Source organism: Clarias gariepinus, chromosome 12, assembly GCF_024256425.1.
Source record: "Clarias gariepinus isolate MV-2021 ecotype Netherlands chromosome 12, CGAR_prim_01v2, whole genome shotgun sequence".
NCBI lineage: Eukaryota > Metazoa > Chordata > Actinopteri > Siluriformes > Clariidae > Clarias > Clarias gariepinus.
In genome coordinates, this window is record NC_071111.1 from 31,575,536 (window position 1) to 31,590,000 (window position 14,465).

Consider the following 14,465-nt stretch of genomic DNA (forward strand, 5'->3'; position numbering starts at 1 on the left):
CGGCTCTGACTGTAGAGAGATTTGTGTATCAGAGTGTAAGAAAGAGCAAGAGGCGGACTACCCTGATGCAGTAACAGAGACATACAGTATATAAACTACACTTTAAAAACATTTAATGACTGAAGAGACCAACACCAGGCCTGTCCTCAAACTCAAAGAACATTCAGAGACAGAGATTAGAGGCCACCTGTCTCACGTTCTGCCTGAAGAATAGACGGGATGAAAGCACTTTTCTTGCGGGAGCATGTTTAATGCTATTCCCAAAATCCACAAGATCTCTTCCAAAGCACATACTTAAAAATGTATTTAGAATTTCAAACTCGTTCCATTAAAAAAATAAATGTTATTAAGTATGACCCACAGACTCCTTTCAGCTTTTCTGGAAGCTTTATACTTTTTGTGAACCATGTGCAAGTATGGATACATCATGAAAAAGAAAAAACATGTTAAGATGCTTCACATAAAGAGCTCCTATAAAATCAATGATTTAAAATCAACATACTGTAGCACCAGCAAGCTTTTACGTTTTCTGTTACCAGAACTTTATACTCATTACTTTGCAAGAATCCCTTTTCATTCGAGCGTGTGCTCCAGACAGTTGTAATATTCCGGGGGTGTGGACAGGTGTCTTATCTCTAGGTTCTACTCATCACAATGCATCGAAAAGCATTACACAGCACCCCGGGTGCTCCCTGGCTGTAATGCATCAAATCTTTAGACTGTACATATTTTGTAGGCAAACACAAAATCCGGGAAAACGTAGATGGTTTAATTAAAGCTCCAGTGCATACAGCCCATATTTCAGTCAGCAGTCATGTAAGTCAGAAGTTAGACATACTCATATGCACATCATGAACATGACAGAAATGCATGTATTAATTTACATTCCAGGGTCACCATTGTACCCCCAGCATAGCCATTATTTATTTAATTGTGCCTTAAGAAGATGCTTTCGATCGCCATCAACAAGCTTCTGTCAGGATTCTGTTTTCATATCTGACCACTAAGGCTTCAAACGCTTATAGACAGCCTGTTTTGTTCATTCCACAGACGGCTTCCATGTATGTTTGCGGTCTTTGTCAATTATGTCCGAGTTTTAACCACAGAGTTGATGATTTGTGGTTTTGCTAAATTAGTCAGAAGTTCTCAGAGTTCTTCATGACTCCATCTACTTGTGTAATCTTTAGTTCCACTGGAAGCAAAATATCCCCAAAATACCAAAGCACGGTGCTACCACCACCATTCTGAACAGCCTTTACTGCTTCAAACATGCAGCCCATTTAATCTTCATAGGCCAACCAAAGTCACTCCCACAACACTCTGCACAACATCCCTTCCTCTGAATTACTGGCACCTCACCCATGATATGAATGAGTTCTACTGTCTGTTTGACAGTATTTTTGGAGCTTCAGCCTCATTCCACAGCAGTGTTATAGAATAAACTGCTACAAAAATAGTTCCATGGTTTTAGTGTTTTGAAAACTGTATAATACTTTTTCAACACTATGTTGAAAAAATGTTTTTTTTAGGAACTTTTTTTTCGTTGGGAGTTTAATTGAGTGTTTAATTGAACTTTGAGGCACTCCATGTATGGAAGAAACTTGAATATGACCTAAAATGGGAACCAAACCTCTCGCGGGAGATCAGAAATATTTACTCCCCTACAATTTCATACTGTAAAATAAAACAGTGCTGTGTTGAAATGATGTTAATTATGAGCGTACAGTACTGTGACTAGAAATATGTGGAGTCTTTATGATTGCAGCAGCTGTTTTGCAGGTAGAAGTAAGTAGCTAGGTATGATTATCCACTTAAATTCCTGAGACATAAATTGTTTTTGGGAAGCGGAAATCTTTATGGTCTCCAAGTCTCTGACCAAGCTATCCAGAGCTAAAACGCTAACCTGAGCAGACTGTTTTTGTCAGTTGGTAAGTTATTTTCAACTTCTTTATTTCTTTATTAAATTAATCTACAGTCGTGGCCAAAAGTTTTGAGAATGACACAAATATTAGTTTTCACAAAGTTTGCTGCTAAACTGCTTTTAGATCGTTGTTTCAGTTGTTTCTGTGATGTACTGAAATATAATTACGAGCACTTCATACGTTTCAAAGGCTTTTATCGACAATTACATGACATTTATGTAAAGAGTCAGTATTTGCAGTGTTGGCCCTTCTTTTTCAGGACCTCTGCAATTCGACTGGGCTCTCAATCAACTTCTGGGCCAAATCCTGACTGATAGCAACCCATTCTTTCATAATCACTTCTTGGAGTTTGTCAGAATTAGTGGGTTTTTGTTTGTCCACCCGCCTCTTGAGGATTGACCACAAGTTCTCAATGGGATTAAGATCTGGGGAGTTTCCAGGCCATGGACCCAAAATTTTAATGTTTTGGTCCCCGAGCCACTTGGTTATCACTTTTGCCGTATGGCACGGTGCTCCGTCGTACTGGAAAATGCATTGTTCTTCACCAAACTGTTGTTGGATTGTTGGAAGAAGTTGCTGTTGGAGGATGTTTTGGTACCATTCTTTATTCATGGCTGTGTTTTCGGGCAAAATGAGTGAGCCCACTCCCTTGGATGAGAAGGAACCCCACACATGAATGGTCTCAGGATGCTTTACTGTTGGCATGACACAGGACTGATGGTAGCGCTCAGCTTTTCTTCTCTGGACAAGCCTTTTTCCAGATGCCCCAAACAATCGGAAAGAGGCTTCATCTGAGAATATGACTTTGCCCCAGTCCTCAGCAGTCCATTCACCATACTTTCTGCAGAAGATCAATCTGTCCCTGATGTTTTTTTGGAGAGAAGTGGCTTCTTTGCTGCCCTTCTTGACACCAGGCCGTCTTCCAAAAGTCTTTGCCTTACTGCAGATGTGCTCACACCTGCCTGCTGCCATTCCTGAGCGAGCTCGGCACTGGTGGCACTCTGATCCCGCAGCTGAATCCTCTTTAGGAGACGATCCTGGCGCTTGCTGGACTTTCTTGGACGCCCTGAAGCCTTCTTAACAAGAATTGAACCTCTTTCCTTGAAGTTCTTGATGATCCTATAAATTGTTGATTTAGGTGCAATCTTAGTAGCCACAATATCCTTGCCTGTGAACCCATTTTTATGCAACGCAATGATGGCTGCACGAGTTTCTTTGCAGGTCACCATGGTTACCAATGGAAGAACAATGATTTCAAGCATCACCCTCCTTTTAACATGTCAAGTCTGCCATTCTAACCCAATCAGCCTGACATAATGATCTCCAGCCTTGTGCTCGTCAACATTCTCACCTGAGTTAACAAGACGATTACTGAAATGATTGGTAGGAGTAAATCAGTGTGTAGTAGGACCCACTCATAAAGCAGGTCACACTTTAGATTTAATAATATTATTTGGATTAAGTATAAGAAATTTATTCACAATACCACTATCTGAAGTTATCTCAGATCACTATCTTGTCTCATTGCAAGTGTGTCACAATAATAATGTACACACAGCGCCGCGCTACCGTATGAAACGTACATTCACATCAACTACCAAACAGAGTTTTATCAGTAATCTCCCAGAGTTCCCAACTTCGATTAGATCACCGTCTGACCCCACAGAACTCGATCAGGCGACTGAATATTTAGAGTCGACATTTCGCTATACCCTAGATAATGTAGCTCCAGCCAAAAGAAAAATTATTAGAGATAAAAAACTTGCTCCCTGGTATAACGATCACACGCGCACTTTAAAACAGACCGCTCGGAAATTAGAACGTAAATGGCGTCAAACTAAATTACTAGTATTTCAAATAGCATGGAAGGAGAGCATCCTGAACTATAGAAAAGCTCTTAGTGTAGCTAGATCAACATATCTCTCCACTCTTATAGAAGAAAATAAAAATAATCCTAGATTCTTATTTAATGCTGTAGCCAAATTAACCAGAAATAAGACCACTGCAGAAATCTCCACAACAACATCATGCAATAGTGAGGACTTCATGAACTTTTTTAATAATAAAATTGTAAATATTAGGCATAAAATTGAGGTTTTGAAACCGAACAATGTAATTGATGCAGATGTTAATCTAGCCATGTCAGACCAGAACCTAGAATACTTTACTCCCCTTGAAGAGAATGAACTAATTTCACTCATCTCTTCTTCAAATTCATCAACCTGTATATTAGATCCTGTACCGACACATTTTCTTAAACAGATAGTACCAGCAATAATAGAACCCCTGTTGAGAATAATTAATTCTTCACTCAGCATTGGATATGTTCCAAAATCTTTTAAATTAGCAGTTATCAAACCAATAATTAAGAAACCTGACCTCGACCCCTGTCAGCTGTCCAGTTACAGACCAATATCAAACCTCCCCTTTATCTCTAAGATCCTGGAAAAGATAGTAGCGGAGCAGCTATGCTCATATATACATAGGAATGGCATACATGAACTGTATCAGTCAGGATTTAGGCCTCATCACAGTACAGAGACAGCGCTCGTTAAAGTAGTAAATGACATTCTATTGGCCTCTGATCAGGGTTGTGTAACTATGCTTGTATTACTTGACCTCAGTGCAGCTTTTGACACTGTTGATCACGCTATTCTTCTTCACAGATTAGAAAATGTAGTGGGAATTAAGGGTACAGCCCTCTCCTGGCTCAGATCCTATCTGACCCATCGTTATCAGTATGTAGACTTAAATGGTGATTATTCTGCATGTTCTCTAGTGGAGTTTGGCGTTCCGCAGGGTTCAGTTTTAGGTCCACTGCTTTTTTCCCTTTACATGCTTCCTCTGGGCAACATAATCCGTAAGCATGGTATTAGTTTTCATTGTTATGCTGATGATACACAGTTATATGTCTCAGCAAAACCTGATGAGAAAAAACAGCTTACTAAAATTGAGCAATGTGTGCAGGACATAAGAAATTGGATGCTAACTAACTTCCTTCTGCTAAATCCGGATAAGACAGAAGTTCTAGTCATAGGACCGCATACAGCTAGGAGTAAAATTTTAGATCATACCGTAACTTTAGATGGCATTTCTGTTCCATCAAATGCAACAGTGAAAGACCTTGGTGTGATTATTGATTCCAGCCTTTCATTTGAAGCACATGTAGATAATATTACCAGGATAGCATTCTTTCACCTCAGAAATATTGCCAGAATAAGAAATTTATTGTCGCTAAACGACGCAGAAAAACTAGTTCATGCTTTTATCACCTCTAGGTTGGACTATTGTAATGCCTTACTGTCTGGTTGTTCAGCTAGATGCATAAATAAGCTTCAGCTAGTCCAGAATGCAGCAGCGAGAGTCCTCACCAGAACCAGAAGATATGAGCACATCACCCCTATCTTATCTTCACTCCATTGGCTCCCTGTGAAATTTCGCATTGATTTTAAAATACTACTCTTGACATATAAAGCATTAAATGGTCTCACGCCGCAGTACCTGAGCGAAATGCTAGTGTCTTACGATCCGCCACGCCTACTTCGATCAAAGGATGCAGGCTGCTTGTCAGTACCGCGTATTATGAAAAATACAGCTGGGGGCAGAGCTTTTTCTTACAAAGCCCCAAAGTTATGGAATAGTCTTCCAAATAGTGTTCGGGACTCAGACACAGTCTCAGTGTTTAAGTCCAGGCTAAAAACCTATTTATTTAGCCGAGCATTTTTATAAATAGATTTGCCATAGGTAAAGGAGCAGATCTGGGGGACTCATGGACGTAGACTATTATGGTGAACTGGTATGTTTGGATGCTGTCTTCCTCACTCTCATTGATCACTCAGGTTCGCTGACGGTGAGGGGATTGTTTGCTTTACATGTCCGGAAGCCCTCATGTTTGTGTTTCCTTCTGGCTCTCCCTTTTAGTTATGCTGTCATAGTTAGTCCTGCCGGAGTCTCTGCTTGCACGCTACAGTTAATATACATTCACATTATACATTGTGTGACTGTGACCATACCTAACTGCCATCTCTCCTCTTCTTCTCTTTCCCCCCCTCTTTCTTTTTCCTCTCTCCTCCTGTCCCCCCCTTTCACTCTTTCTCTCTCTCTCTGTCGAGCTTCACATGTCGTTCCTGAGCTGCCAGTGATCCAGACTCCCTCTGCCCTCCAGACCTGTCTGACCCATCCTGGTGCCCCGCTTCTGGCTGAAGATCTCGTCACATGGATGCCCCGTGTGTCTCTCTGGGATGCGTCTGGTGTCTGGGAATGATTCTCTCTACCTAGAAAATGGTTCTGGCCTTGACTAGTGTTGGCAACTGTTTCTCTGGGGACTTGACAGTTCGATAGTTCATGACTGGAACTTCTTACAAGTCTACCTGGGTCTTCAATAACTACCTGGACTCCATATTAACATCAATTAACATCAGCTATTATAGCTGAACTGCCTCCCACCCTACACACTGTATAAATGCAGATCATTTACTGCTTTTTGTTTCACCCAAATGAGGATGGGTTCCCTGTTGAGTCTGGTTCCTCTCAAGGTTTCTTCCTCTTACCATCTCAGGGAGTTTTTCCTTGCCACTGTCGCCCTCGGCTTGCTCACCAGGGACAAACTGACCATTTTGATTCATACAAATTCACATTTCATACAAACCTAAATAATTCTTTTGACTATGTAAAGCTGCTTTGCGGCAATGAAAATTGCTAAAAGCGCTATACAAATAAAATTGAATTGAATTGAATTGAATCTCAGCAGGTCCTTTAATGACAGCAATGAAATGCACTGAAAAGGTTTTTTGGGATTAAGTTAATTTTCATGGCAAATAAGGACTCTGCAATTCATCTGATCACTCGTCATAACATTCTGGACCATTTACTTATTCATTTAAAAATGTTTTATTTTCTAGACACAAATTATTGCTTGTCAGAGTCTACCAGTTTGACCAGTCCTGTATTTTGTCAGCTGGTGTCTGGTCAGACTAAACTGGATCGGATTCATCAACGTTAGCAAGAATTTGCCACACAGGTATTTAAATATTCCATACCGAACACTTACACGATAAATTGCATAATAATCTGATTTTAAACTTAGTGAACGCTATAGCATTTTGTTTACTAACAGTTTGCATTAATACCAGACAACTTCATAGATAGATCAAAAGATTTGCATGTCATATGATCTTTCTGTCTTATTTGGCAGCTTTTTAACTATTAGCTTTCTTCTCTGGTTCTCTCACATTTTGTCCAAGTAACCCTAACAGGTGCTTAAGTACCCGGTTTCTTCACTTTCTTTACATTATTGGTTCTTAAATATACATCAGTGTTTTTATATTAAAACAAAACTATAATAATTGTACCATTCAAAAAGTTTAATGACTGTTCTGATGTTCAGGATCTCCACAAGAGTGTCCTAACATTCAGGTTTTGTACATGTGTGAAAATTCAGTCTACAGATTTCTCGGTGTTTTAGCATTCACTCTCATGTATTTTCATGACCTGATCTTTAGCTTTAGCTTAATGCACAGTCTTTTAATAATATTCGGCCTTTAGTTTTCTCTAGTGCTTTTCAGTCTCCGGTTTCCACAGCAGTGGTCTGATATTCAATCCTAAGATTTCCACGAGACTATTTTGATGTTCTCTTTACCACGGCATGACCTTGCATCTTTGGTTTTGCTTCAATTTTTTTCCAGTGCTGATTTCAATGTGAATTAGGCTGACTCAGATCACATGTGGCCTACCTTCAAGCATATATTTCTTGTTTCTTATATCATGTACATAATGTATATTAAAAGACAGTAAGGAGCTTGGACTATGTAACAGCACATTTGTAATAAATGGTACAAATCACTCGGTATTGATGGTGATGTGTGAGTTAAGTAGTAAAAAAACCTGGTTGTAAATTTCCTTTTCAATTTTTAAAGCCTTAGCCATGTATATAATTTTTTTTGGGCAAATTCAATAAAAACATAATTGATTACATTGCAGTCTTCAGTGTCTTTATCATCCACAGATTAAACAGAAAGGTTAAACAACTTAAGTCACTACGCTCATCCTGGTGAAACGATGTTCAATGACACAACAGTCTTTTCCACTGTGAGCTCTTGTGGGTTTGTATTCCCTTGAACCCTGTTAGCAGTGCAAGCCCAAGCTAATTTCATAGGAAACTGAACGCACAGTCTCCACTAGGTGTCACTCTCTCGTTTACTGGGTTAATAAATGTTACTTACTCTAATTGAGATTTAAAGTTTTTTTTACTTTATGAATTACTATGCTTTTTTACTAAACATTAGATATATTTTATCTGTAATTTATCTTCAGAATTTAAGCAAACAACAGTTTCAAATAACCCATTTTTCAGTCATCCATATTTTGATCACTATCTACACATATAGTATACACATATACACACATTTAACGCCATACTGTCTGGATGTTCTACTAGTTACATAAACAAGCTCTCCTATAATGGTCTCGTGCCACAGTATCTGAGTGAACTGCTAGTGCAGGCTATTTGTTGGTATTGTGAAAACAACTGCAGGGAGCAGAGCTTTTTCTTACAAAGCCATGAATAGAAATAGCCTAGAATAGCTTTCCAATTATTGCTTGAGACTCAGACACAGCCTTAGTGTTTAAGTCAAGGCAGAAAACCTATTTGTTTAGTCCAGATTTTTTTCCTTCAGGTGCAGATCTGCAGGACTTAAGGGCGTAGAGTTTTATGGTGAACTAGTAAGTTTGGATGCAGTCATCCTTGAATTGATCACCCAGGTTTGTTGACATTGAACCTGATCATTTTGGGTAATCAGCCATTTATAACTTTTTTGCTGAGCCTAAACCTGACCAAGGGAAGAAACCCCAGATCATAACACTGCCTTCCAGAGGCATTGTTTTTCTGCAACAATGCCTCTGGAAGGCAGTGTTTTTTTCTTTAACCACATTTTATTCATTGTTATCCACAATCCCTTCAGGTTTTAATAATGTTTTCAATAGTCTTTAATCCAATTTCTTTTATTTCAAAGCTCCTTAGTTGGTTTATTTAGTTGATGCAAGGCAATAATTTAACACACCCAATATGTGACAAAATGCATACTTTAATATCTCTCTCTCTCTCACACACACACACACCTGGCCCTGTATGGTTTGCTCAAAGATAAATGTGACTAGTGAGGACAGTTTCACTTAAAAAACATAGAGATGACTTTGAACTTTATTGGTATGAATACTTTCATTATAACAAGTTATAATTGCAATTGCTCTGATAATTTTAGGACTTGAAGTTAACAGTTTGGTACCCAACGTCACCGAACAGTAAACAGTTGGTAACCTCAACAAAGTGGACTTTATTTGAATTAAAACACATTACCTGGTATACGATTGCTCTTTCGAGCTCATAGCACACATTTATATCTGGTATCATCCACATGTGACCATCACTGCCAGCTTGCTCATCAGGGACAAACTAATAAAGCTATAAATGTGTATTTAATTTTTTAAAATTTTTATCTACAATATTTATCTAAGTAAAGCTTATGCCATCAAGTTCTCCTACATCCCTTTATTTTGGCTCTACCTCGACTGACTTCCTGTAGCTGCCGTCATCAGATTTAAAACACTAATGTCTTCCTACGAAAAATGGACCAACCTCCACCTACCGGACCACAAATCCCACTCTCGCACCTCTGACTCATCCCAGCCCCAGTACCCAGTTGGTGGAATGAACTTCCCTTGGGTTTACAAATGTTCATAAAAACTGAAGGCAAACCTCTTCAGCAAGCACAAAATGAACAGTAGTATCCTTTACTTAGACTTTTAGTGTAAAATTGCAATTTGAACAAAAAAAGAAGGTAGAAATTTTGAATCGCTTAGGATGTTTTCTTCAACAATCTTTATATTTAAAAGGTTTTGTGTAAAGCAATTAATATGACAGCAACAGCTCACATCACACGCTGTGTAACCATCAGCTTCACACACACTGCTGCATCTCATGTACACAAATCGTTTTATGCTTCGTAACATTATTTCTGTGATTCATCACAGTATCCAACAGGGTAAAGGTATAGTATATAACAGTGTTTGAACAAATCCAAATCACATGATGATGTGTTCCACAGCACATATGGCAGATGTTAACCAACACACGACCGTCATTAATTACTGCTGTAGTGTAACAATCCTCACAAACCCTTTGAAGACATTCAAACCACTCACATGTTTCATAAGAACGATAATTCGGTTCACTCATCGTGTGACAAAAAGAAGCAAAGTGATTGGCTTGTAATGATGTGGCAGCTTCTGCTTGAAACGTTGGTGGATACACGTCATGCTTTGTTCATTTGTAGTGGATTAAAAAGGTTATATCAGTTTTCCAATGAAAAAGTTTGTCATAGACATCATTGTACGTCAAAGAATAATAATTTACCAAAATAAGTGAAAATTAAATCTGAAAATGGCATTTATGTGACCAGCTGCACGACAGCTGAGTAGATAACTGCACAAATGTTCTGAAATGTATTTATTGTTTTTCTATAACTCTATGATGAATAAAAAGTATAGGTCATTATAAGCTATGTTGATAAATTATATGTAATGTATATTAGTTTCATATGTTCATATGATGTTTATATTCCTGATGTTTTCTATCCCACTGTTCTTTTCCTTTTTTTTATTTTAGCCTTGAGTGTTATTTTCATGTTATGGAGTGGGTGTGTACATCACTCTCTCCTCTGCTTTTCTAACCCTTGTTTGGGCTAGTTTGTTCTGGCTTCATGTGCAGTAAAACATCTTCCTCTCTAATTCTCTGCTCAACTTCAGTATTTTGCTTGCCGAAAGATGCTCCTAATAAAGTTGATGGTGTGCACATGGTATCTGTCCTGTATCAGTATTTGTAAGAAACCCCTGGTGCGTGTGTTTATCCATATAGGATTAAGACACAGTTGGTGCGCTAACAAAGATTCAATATGTTTCACAGATTTTCATAATTACTTTACACACACTGTAATCTAAGTGCATAAATAGAAACAGTGGCAACACCCTCTCGGTGAAGCGGAGTGTGAGAATCACTTTTCAGTGACAAAGCCAATGGTGTGTGAGCATCGCAAAACAATAACATGCTGCTTTTTCATAATGAAACGGTGCTAATGAGGTCTAGCTGGTGGTTTACTGGCAGTTCGAGAAAATTAAAGTGACGTATGATGTCGATTGATCACAAACGAAGAGTTTAAACTGCACACCGATCAGCCATGACCATAAAACCACCAGATTCTTTAAAGAGAACCTATTATGCTTCTTTTTAAACAAATTAGATTCCAAAATGTGTGTTAACGTTCCAGCTGAAACACAGCTCAGTTCCTGCATTCTGCCTCAGTGGTCTTTCTGTTTCACTCCTTTCCCAAAAGCACTGTTTCAGTGTCAGAATGCCGGAAATGGGTGGAAAACATGATCGCTCTTTCAAGCTTTTCACGCCTGCAGTCATGTCAAACAAAATAAAAGCAAAAATATGTTGTAGTAGCCGTGTTTTTTCTTTTTAGGTGTATATGTAATTCATGAAGATCATAAATATAAAATATAACTAAGAGATGAAAGCGGCTAGTTTAGCTTTTAGCCAAGTGTAGGAGGTGGTGTGTGTCAGAGTAATATCCACAGGAATGGCAGGACCCACCAGCCAGGGGGATCACGAGAACGCTGACATGCACTCCACCCACTGATCCCAAATCACTGAATTATTTCTGCCATGGTGGTAAAGGAGTACACTCAGGAATAATGTTAGGTACGATAGCAGGGGTGGAGGATCACTAATAGTTCAAATGTAAGTGATTTACAGAACACCAGCATCATTAAAATGTGTGTGAAAGCGTACACCCACACTTTATACTCTCGCTATGATACTGCACATTTAGAAATGCTTTAAAAACACTGGGCTCATTCTGAGGGTCAGTAGGAGGCCTGAGAGCGCTGCAGTGGGATGTAAAGAGTGCGCCCGAGGGTAAAGACACTTCTGTGACATTCAGGACGTGACCTCTGTTTGATGCGGTAATAAGAATAGCTCAGAAATTTCGGGACATATTTTATATTCTGTAGATTCTGTAATTTTCGGACACATGCATAAACAACACACAAGTACATTTTTTTTTTCCTGCTGGCCTACATTAGTTCTATCACAAGGCAAGCAAACTAGCACAATTAATGACTTATATGACAACAAAAGTGTAAGTAAAATGGCACAAAGACATCGCTCAGAAATCAAAGTGTTGATGAAATAAATTCGGCTATTTAAAACAGATGAAAAAAGTGTTTTCGGCTAGGACAAAACAAAAGGAGAAGCATTTATTCAGGGTCTGCTGCTGCACTGAGTTTGGTCCATTTATTTGGTCTATTTTAATCCTATGACTAGAAACACAGAGGACAAAAAAATCCAAACCTTATTCAAAACACAGCGATTACACTACTAAAAAACAAACATGAATCCTTGATAACTTTTTAATTCCCTGTTAAAAATATCCACGTACGGTCGGGTACAGGTTTTTACCCAGCGTACTTGCACGAGAGTCACTGTTCTAAGGTAACAACCTCCACAGCTTGGCCATCCAGTGTTACAGTGTTGTCGATGCGCGTGGCGACGGGAGCCATGGCGACCTGAACAGGCCGGTTTCCCTGCGCCAAACTGGTGACTACGGTCTGATACATGCTCACGGGAATCTGGACCAAACCTACGGAAGGAAGCAGAGAGAAAGAATATGTTAAACTTGTACATGATTACTGATCAGCACCGCTGATGAACCGTGTCGCGTTTCTGTAGTATTTCTACGTTACATTTCACATACAGTATATTTCATCAATCAACACCACACCTGAGTCAAATGTGAAATAAATTTACGTCACTAGCGAACACTTGAGTGATGAAGTTCAGGGCACAGATCAGGTAATGGAAATACAAAATTCATAAGCAGTTAAAGTACCATTAAGCACAATGAGGTTGCCCTAAGTGTCTGAAGGAGAGAATGTACCCAGGATCCCATCGGCCCCCTGAGCAGACCGTCTGTCTCTACACACACGTGGGGGTGTGGCAAAAAGTCCAGAGTGCACAGTGTTCTTGATGGCTGTGTGTGTGTGTGTGTGAGAAGTTTTAGAATAAAGTATTAAAAGCCACTTTCTGTCCTTCCTGGAGCATCTGAACAAGAGACTAATGTACAGTATATAATTTATAGCCCCGCCCTAAAGTCCTAAACTCAACTATACAATGTCCCTGTAATTATCAACCTGAAAAGAAATGACTTATTGTCTCTTTTTGGTATTATTTTTTTCTCAATGGAGGCGAGTTGGTCAGACGTCACAATCCCACCATGTTTTCGTCACTAGCTGCTAAAGCTAATAACAGTCTTTGAAGCTGTGTTTAAACTGGCAGGAGGTTTAGAAGATAAACTTCACAAACCAGATTGAGAAGTTATCAAAAAGACATTCTGGAGAACTGGAGTATTTACAAGAGACAGATGAATATGGGGGGAAAAAACAAAGGAACCAGATGTGTAAGTTATAACACAAGAACACAGAGCTACAGCAAGATCTGTAAACCTACAGGAGTGTTCACGCTGTGAGCTTAAACCATGCTGCTGCTTCTTCTTCTTCAATAAGAGCTTGTCTTTTAGCCTGTTAGCTCAGGATGGATGTCCTCCCCAAGAAGGCACATTGCTTTTCTTAAACTAGCTGGAATGACCGTACACAGTTCAGCTTCTCCCACATGAATCCTCACCTTTTTGTAGTAATAAATGCACTAATTAAGAGAACCCTGAGTGTTTGCTGCTCAGTGTGTCTTCACCGAGAGTTACAGCTAACAATAGCTAGCACGTTTAGAGTTTCCTTAGCTAACACTTGAACAGAATGAACATGAACAGACACTTTAATGCTGAAATATTTGGACTCCCCTTGTTTCTATTTAATAGAATTTAAAGTTAACTTTGTAACAACGCTTTGCTCCGACAGCTTTTCCTGAATGTTTTTCCTGAACAGTAACAGCAGTACAGAGAAGTGAAGTGAAGCCCGGGTTCAGCAATCAGACAAATGGCCTTCAGTTAGTCGTTATCTGAGAACATTAGAGAGCAGGCAGACTGTGTGTGTGTGTGTGTGTGTGTGTGTGAGTGCGACTAAGTGGTCATGTTGCACTTCAGTTTGGGAGTGAGCGCAGTAAAGAGGGCAGACAGAAGAGGAGAGAGGACTGATGTAATAGAGAGAGAGAGGGAGAGAGAGAGCAGTGGGCGGGGCTAAACTGCTGCACTGCAGTGACAAACAATAGGGCGATTTAGTCATCGTCAGTCTGCCTCCTGCTACAGCCTGGACTGCTAGTGTCGGGTCACTTCTTCACACACACACACATTCTTCTTTCTCTCACCTGCTATGTGCATTAGAAAACATTTAATAAATATTACTTTTAATGAATTATTATTAATACCTGGGAGTTTATATCATGTTGCAGTCCTGAGGTTCGGAAACGTTGCAAGTTCATTCAGTGCCCTTGACACATTACAGTGTACTGATACCTGTGTGTGTGTGTGTGTGTGT

At 39.3% G+C, this 14,465-nt stretch overlaps 1 protein-coding gene across 1 annotated transcript in view; it reads right to left on the reverse strand.

Moving 5' to 3' along the window:
- Positions 1–11,963: 11,963 nt before the first annotated feature.
- nrf1 (nuclear respiratory factor 1) overlaps positions 11,964–14,465 on the reverse strand; it is a 14,454-nt gene continuing 11,952 nt past the window's right edge. The window contains exon 11 of the mRNA XM_053508851.1: positions 11,964–12,619. Coding sequence (XP_053364826.1) covers positions 12,459–12,619 — 161 coding nt within the window. The 3' untranslated portion in view covers positions 11,964–12,458. The remainder of the gene's footprint in view (positions 12,620–14,465) is intronic.